The sequence below is a fragment of the Puntigrus tetrazona genome, chromosome 22, assembly GCF_018831695.1.
Source record: "Puntigrus tetrazona isolate hp1 chromosome 22, ASM1883169v1, whole genome shotgun sequence".
Lineage (NCBI taxonomy): Eukaryota > Metazoa > Chordata > Actinopteri > Cypriniformes > Cyprinidae > Puntigrus > Puntigrus tetrazona.
In genome coordinates, this window is record NC_056720.1 from 839,129 (window position 1) to 847,103 (window position 7,975).

Consider the following 7,975-nt stretch of genomic DNA (forward strand, 5'->3'; position numbering starts at 1 on the left):
ATGAGAATGATCATATTTTGTATTACGGTAATGAGAAATGCGTTTCTATAACGGTAATGAGAATCTGTGTATATTTTTCATTAAGGTAATGAGAATTATTTTGTTCAAATGCTGTTTTTTTCTCCCCTATTACGGTAATGAGAACAAGTTTAGTTTTTTTCTTTATGTCTGTACAGTGATGAGAACATTAATTCAATAATACATTAATTTTGTATTTTGGTAATGACAGAGAACATTTGTAATACTACGGTAACTTCCGCTTTGTTTCCTGATGGTAATGCTGACTGTTTTTGCATCCCAGTAAAGCGAGTACGTCGGAAATGACTTTCATCGTCACGAGTCGAACTTGAGTGTTGAAATGTGAGCCGCAGATGTTTCGCGACTGCAGATCAGCCAATCGGAGCACTTTAGATGTTGGCCACCGGCCGATGATGTCATATCCTGGTCGAGCGACGACGTCATCACCGCCGCTGTTTAACGCAGCCAACGTTTCTTGTTCTCTGGGGTTTAATCATTGTAAATATTGAGAGCGAGACGCAGAGGATGTGATTTACTAATATGATTCAGAGATTTATGTTGATTGTGATTTTACTGCAGGATTTACACAGTAAACGAGAGCTGCTGTTCGTACACTGCTGCGTGACGTTCTTAGTGTTTCTTGTGTGATTGTTCAGAACCATGCTTTATAAACTGATCATTTATATTTATATTTATATTTATATATATATATATATATATATATATATATGAGATCGAGTCGATCCAGGTGAGGAAAAAAAATACTGTTTTTAGTTATGTTTATAATTATTGGCCAAAATATAAGTTAGATATAGAATTAAACATGTATAAATGATTATTTTTTTCTATGTGTGTATAGTGCTTACGAAGCAATGAAAAAAGGTATAATAACGCTTTAAACAGCAGCGCTGAGATTTTAAAAAGGTTGAGGTTAAAGGTAAGTTTTGGCCGTACTCATGTCCTCAGTGTGTGTGTGTGGGGGATGTGACGTGACTTCCTCCAAGAGAGCTGTGTTCTTCCGGTTCCGGGTTATTAAAAGCAGGAATGCGGAGGACCGGATGTGAGTCTCTCCAGCGACGACAGGAGGCGCTCTGTGGCTCAAAATCGCGGGTTTTGCGCTGAATGTTTGCTATACACACTTCTATAACATGTAATTATTGTTTGTATTACGATATATTTGAGTAATTACATATTCATCGAAACAGTAACACCCAAAGTACACGTTTATAATAGTTACTCTAGGTTCTACAATAAAAGCCTTTTAAACGTTGTGCTGTTTAGTACTGTCACGCGTTATTTTTTTCCTTGCTTACCTTTAATATGTCGATTTAATAGTCTTTTTTTTTTAATCGAACACATTTCCGGGTCTTGGTAAAGTTCTCTGACTTCTAAGCCTTTCTTCTAAAAGTTTGGTCTGATTCGTTTGAGCGCCGCCTGCCGGAGGAGCGAGCGTGTCGCGGTGCATGACGGGCCGCTGGCGGTGGTGAGTATCCCAGCCTGCGCTGCTGCTGCTCCGGAGAGAATGATGGGATAGCGGCGGACACGCGGCAGCGCTGCAGACGCACGCACACCGACATTATTCGCGTTATCGCCGCGCTCCGTCCGTCCGCGTGTGTGTGTTTGTGCGCGTGCGAGCGCGCGAGCGTGCGTGTGACACGAGGCCTGCGGCGTGCGCGCGTCTGCGTTCATCTGCACTCTAAACACACTTACTAAAGTACCGTGATAGTGCCGTGGCACGATACTATTACCAGGATCACGTTCCGGGTGATTTATAAGGTGCTCCTGGGATTCCTCAGACAAAGCACGATACACGTGGAAAAACACGCTGGTATCGCGGTACTTTTAGTGTGTTTTGAAGCAGCGCGATTATGGTGCTTTTAACTTATTTTGACGCTCCACTGCACAGTATGTTGCTTAGCAACAGCAACAGTGTCTTTCGGATCTGTTGTGGCGAACTTCTGTTGCTGAGCAACGGCAAAAAAGGGGTAGTGGGCGTGGCCATAATTTCGCGTGAATATATCCACTGTAACACAACAAACAGAAAAACTTTAAAATCAACCAGGTTTCTGTTGGTCAACAAAACATTTACCTGAACACAACTACTTTGAAACTCCGCTCGCATATATTTCACCTAATTCTATTAATATTTTAATTCTATTTAGCTGCAGTTTTAATGTTTAGTACTTAAACTATTCAAATAAATTACGGCGTGTTTTGTAACGCTCATTATTTTCTTTTCCATGTAATTTTATAAGTACAATACAAGCAAACACAATAAATACTAATGTAAAGAAATTAGTTTTGTGAGAATTTGGTAGAAAAAATTTATAATTTTAATTTAAAATAATGTTGCTTCATTTAGACCGAATGATAATTGGTTTTACTACATTTTATTACTGCAATAAATGTTTGTTGTTAAAATCTGGATCTGAATTAAAGCCGTTATAATGAATACTGGCACGATCGACACAATACAATTTTAATAGCAATTAATTTTATGCGACGCAGTTATGAGAATTTAGGAGGAGCATCTGCTTCGTTAGCATTAAAACAACATTGCAGCGCCTGGAATGGTGACTTCACGAGCCTGAAATGCTAAATGTAAACCTGTCGCGCAAATTTCACGATTGTCGTTCACGACGACTCCCTGAATATCAGTAAATGTAGCCGAGATGGTGTGAGAGAGCTAAACGCTTTACATGAAATAAACTTTAAAGATTAGTTCCATTATTTTTGGTCAGGTCATGACTGTGTGTGTGTGTGTGTGTGTGTGTGTGTGTGTGTGTGTGTGTGTGTGTGTGTGTGTGTGTGTGTGTGTGTGTGTGTGTGTGTGTGTGTGTGTGTGTGTGTGTGTGTGTGTGTGTGTGACTGTGTGTGTGTGTGTGTGTGTGTGTGTGTGTGTGTGTGTGTGTGTGTGTGTTTCTGTGTGTGTGTGTGACTGTGTGTGTGTGTGTGTGTGTGTGTGTGTGTGTGTGTGTGTGTGTGTGTGTGTGTGTGTGTGTGTGTGTGTGTGTGACTGTGTGTGTGTGTGTGTCTGTGTGTGTGTGTGTGTGTGTGTGTGTGTGTGTGTGTGTGTGTGTGTGACTGTGTGTGTGTGTGTCTCTGTGTGTGTGTGTGTGTGTGTGTGACTGTGTGTGTGTGTGTGTGTGTGTGTGTGTGTGTGTGTGTGTGTGTGTGTGTGTGTGTGTGTGTGTGTGTGTGTGTGTGTGTGTGTGTGTGTGTGTGTGTGTGTGTGTGTGTGTGTGTGTGTGTGTGTGTGTGTGTGTGTGTGTGTGTGTGTGTGTGTGTGTGTGTGTGTGTGTGTGTGTGTGTGTGTGTGTGTGACTGTGTGTGTGTGTGTGTGTGTGTGTGTGTGTGTGTGTGTGTGTGTGTGTGTGTGTGTGTGTGTGTGTGTCTGTGTGTGTGTGTGTGTGTGTGTGTGTGTGTGTGTGTGTGTGTGTGTGTGTGTGTGTGTGTGTGTGTGTGTGTGTGTGTGTGTGTGTGTGTGTGTGTGTTCAGAGCTGTAGTGACGTGATGGAGGGTCTGGGTCTTCAGGCCGTGGCTCTGAGTGACGGATCCACTGCTTACATACAGCAGACCATCGGTGGTGAGACATAGTATTAATACTGTAATAGACCACACTGTACCATATATAATATAATTAATATACTATAATATATACGATGAGTTCACTGGTCAGCGGGTGAAATTACTCGATTGTAAAAAAGCATTTTGCCCAAGTGGCGTAGATTAAATCAGAGCGACTGCATCATTACTGTCGTAAAGAACCAACGAAATATTCAAGATGACGTGAGTTAAATGTGGTTTGGCCAATATTAGATCTCGTGGTTCAGCAGTCGTCAGGTTGTGGGCGCCCTCTGCTGGCATGTGTTATAATGTACATTTTTTAACAGTTTCGTTTGATGAAACTTGCTTTTGATACTTTATTTGAACTAATTATTATTGCTTCGTTGGTAAAAATATATACGTTTTATACTGCGGTCAAACGATTAATCGCAATAAATCGGATCTAAAATAAAAGTCTTTGTGTATATTTAATGTAAGTGCATGCACCTGCATGTATATATTTAAGAAAAACGGTTGTATTACATATATTTATTTATAATATAAATCATACCAGAACTAGCTTTATTCGCCAAGTGTGCACAAACACGCAAGGAATTCGTTGTGGTTTATTTATGTCTATGAACCTGTATATTTTCAAAATATATGCTGGGTGTATTATTTAGTACAAAATACACTCATACTATGTAATTTTTTTATTTTAGATTCGATGAATCGCGATTATTTGTTCGATAGCACTACTATTTTTAAGTAGTTTGAAAGGCTATTGTTCGCTTAGGTCTATTTATTTAAAACTATTCGATTAATCGTGGGAATAATCGCCCGATGACTCAGTTACCCAAATTAACGTTAGCGCTAGCCCTGGTGTTAGCGACCTGACGGTGTTGTGATGTTCAGATGCTAATCTAATGGAGGGAAACACGGTTCAGCTGGAGGACGGGACCACGGCGTTCATTCAGCACGTCAGCGTCCAGCAGAAAGGTGTGTGTCTTTATTATCTTTATCGTTGTCTGTATAAATTGTGTGAGTAGTGTGTTAAAAGAAGAAGTGGCGTTTAAATACCCGTTTGTGTGTGTGTGTGTGTGTGTGCGTGTTTGTTTGTGTGTGTGTGCGCGTGGTGTGTGTGTGTGTGTGTGTGTGTGTGCGTGTGTGTGTGTGTGTGTGTGTGTGTGTGTGTGTGTGTGTGTGTGTCTGTGTGTGTGCGTGGTGTGTGTGTGTGTGTGTGTGTTCAGAGTCGCTAGCGTTCGAGGATGGTCAGGCGGTGCAGCTGGAGGACGGGACCACGGCCTTCATTCACCACACACCTAAAGGTGCCCACACACTAACACTCTTTCATACTCCGCGTCCCTGAGCGCGCTTGACCTCTGACCTCTGTGTGTGGCAGACGGCTTCGACCCGGGGCCGTGGAGGCCGTTCAGCTGGAGGACGGCAGCACGGCGTACATCCACCACCAGACGGGCGGCGCTGTGGAGCTAAACGCCGAGGCCATCGCTACGCTGGAGAGCTACGCTAGCAAGGTACTGACACGACAACCCGTCAAAATAAAAGTGCGGTTTAACTTTGGTGTGTTCCTAGCATTCAGTAGAACGCAATACGCCTGGAGTACCAGCGGTTGCTGATTTCTGCTCATTATTCAGCTGCAAAAGAATAGCAGAATAATTTTTATATGTATTATATTTTTTATCTTTGAATTGAAACTAGGACTCGATAAAAGTCAAGTGATACCCAACCCTAGTGATTTTATATGTTCATAACTGTTGTCCCTCAGCTGACGGGGTCAGAGGTCGAGGTCGACGAAAACATCGAGAACACAAATGTAGCGGAGCAGACCAGCATACAGGTGTGATAGACGCACAGATTATTACTTTCACTTATTTCTGTTGATTCATTTAAATAGTATTTAAAATCATGTGTATATAATTGGCCGTATAACGTGTTGTTCCTCAGCTGATGTTTGAGGGCAAGGTCTGGAGCTCTGGTAAAGTCCAGCAGGTCGGAGAGAAGAGTTTTCGCTGTGGACACGCAGGCTGTGGCCGATACTACACAACAGCACACCATCTGAAGGTACAAAGCTTCCCACAATGCACTGAGGCAGAGCGGGCCTCCAGAGCCTCAACAGTTTTATGTACTTTGTACGATGTCTCTCGTTTTGACGTATAAATGAACCACGTTTCGCAGGTGCACGAGCGCTCACACACAGGTGACCGTCCGTACCGATGCGAAGTGCCGTCCTGCGCCAAAGCCTTCGCCACCGGGTACGGGCTCAAGAGCCACCTGCGCACGCACACGGGCGAGAAACCCTACAAATGCCCTGAGGACATGTGCTACAAAGCCTTCAAGACCTCCGGAGACCTGCAGAAACACGTGCGCACGCACACCGGTACGAATACGCGACCGAACCGAAATCATCCAGCGAAATGGTCAACTTGGATGCACAGATAACTGAACTGAGTTGGAATAAAACTATCTTTGTTGTTAAACAATCTGTATTGTTGCAGGCGAGAAGCCGTTTAAGTGTCCGTTCGAGGGCTGCGGGCGCTCCTTCACCACCTCCAACATTCGTAAGGTTCATACGCGAACGCATACGGGCGAGCGGCCATACTTGTGTCCGGAGCCGTCCTGCGGAAGAGCCTTCGCCAGCGCAACCAACTACAAGAACCACATGAGGATACACACCGGTAACGCAGCGCTGCCGTAATAATTCCAATGGGAATCTGCGCAATTGGGAATTTTGCGCAAATGGTGAAAAGCTTCCCAAATTCAGATTTCCCTCCGGTAGTCGACCAACAGAGAGTGTTGCGCTGTGGACAAGTAGACCTGAGAATTTCGCAAATGTGAACTCAACTTGGAACGATAGCTATAACAGTAATAATAAAGATTTGAAAACCATTCTAATTCTTTGATAATAGGGAACTGAAGCATTTAAAGGGCCAGACGCGCTAGTAATAAACAGAACGTTATCGTGTTTTGGCGTGGACGTTAAGATTTATCCTTGTTTGCTGTCTCAGGTGAGAAGCCGTATCTGTGTACGGTTCCTGGCTGTGGCAAGAGTTTCACGGAGTACTCCAGTCTTTATAAGCATCACGTGGTGCACACACACTGTAAACCGTACACCTGCAGTCATTGTGGGAAGACCTACAGACAGACGTCCACACTGGCCATGCACAAGCGCACCGCGCACGGAGACTTCGACACGGTGGAGGACGCCGGTACGTCTTTGTCTTATCCTGCTGACTTGCTTGCACTTTCCCCCTGAAGGCACTTACGAACAGTTTTGCGCACAGATGCAGAGGTTTTCGAGGCGTCGCCACGGGACGCCGACCAGAGCGAATGTGACGCCAAAGTCACCATGGAAACCGACGACATCATCAGCTCACACCTGCAGGTGCTCGGCGCGGCCGTCACCATGGTGACCCAGGACGGAACCGCCGGCGGCCAGCAGGTCACCATGGTTACGGATGGCAAAGAGCTGCAGCCGGTGGGTTTTATGGGATGGACAGTGTTGTGTGTTTATCAGAGCTTAAATCGCTAACCGCGTTCGTTCACAGGTTGCCATAGTAACGTCAAACGGCATCATGGCTGAAGTGAATGCGTCGCCGTACCAGCAGGTGGCGCTGCTAGCAACAGAGAACGGCACACAGATTGCAGTACAGGTACGAAACGTGGCTAATTACTCTAATTGTCAAGTTATGTTTAGATAATGTTTTTCTTTAACATTTCACATTAAATATTATGTAATACTTAATTTACTGGCCTCATAGCGATCTGTTCTTTGTAGAGCGGTGTTGATGTAGAGTCAACACAAATAATCAAAAACTTGAAAACATACTTTTTTTATCGTAAATGATACCAAAAAGACTCATTGTATGCCAATGTATTTATTAAATTTTTGTGTATTGGTTGTGTATATATTTGCAGCTAGAAGATCAGCAGACGTTAGAGGAGGCGATCACCATGGCAACAGCAGCGATAGAGCACAGCGGGCTGACCTCAGATCAGTGAGGCTGAGAATCACGTCCAGAGAGGACGCCACGTTTTTAACGTTTAGCTCCTATGAGAAGACTTTCTGCAGTCTTAAAGGGTCTTTTTTTTTTTACCTACTTTGAGCCAGTAGAAGTGAAGCAAGATGGAAATAAAAATGTATATTTGTTAATAAACAAGCTTTATCCAGTAACTCTTTGTGAAATGTTTATTTAATAATTAAACATTGTGTGTGCGTTTATTATCTTACGATAATTGAATTATCTTTGTTTTGTAAAAACAACGCATTCATACATGTGTCGCTACGACGAGTTCTATAAAACTTTTAATAATCCAAATTACATTTCTGAAGCATTCTCCTCTAAGGTAAAAGTCGTTAGAAGTCGCGCGCTTTTTTGATTTGAATTTCCCG

General features: G+C 43.4%; 2 protein-coding genes across 3 annotated transcripts in view; both read left to right on the plus strand.

The window, feature by feature from the left end:
* Positions 1–632, plus strand: part of c22h6orf89 (chromosome 22 C6orf89 homolog) — a 5,687-nt gene extending 5,055 nt beyond the window's left edge. For both annotated transcript variants that reach the window (XM_043223691.1, XM_043223692.1), the window contains exon 8: positions 1–632. This exon is cut by the window's left edge and continues 620 nt beyond it. The gene's annotated coding sequence lies outside the window, so the exon portion shown is untranslated.
* Positions 633–1,430: 798 nt separating this feature from the next.
* Positions 1,431–7,756, plus strand: znf76 (zinc finger protein 76). Its single transcript, XM_043223647.1, is given in 14 exon segments — positions 1,431–1,501; positions 3,517–3,604; positions 4,480–4,563; positions 4,815–4,892; positions 4,967–4,975; positions 4,978–5,099; positions 5,351–5,422; positions 5,530–5,646; positions 5,761–5,962; positions 6,081–6,260; positions 6,591–6,791; positions 6,867–7,060; positions 7,131–7,235; positions 7,501–7,756. Coding segments are annotated over 13 exon segments (1,521 nt in total). The 5' UTR covers positions 1,431–1,501; positions 3,517–3,531; the 3' UTR covers positions 7,585–7,756.
* Positions 7,757–7,975: the final 219 nt, after the last annotated feature.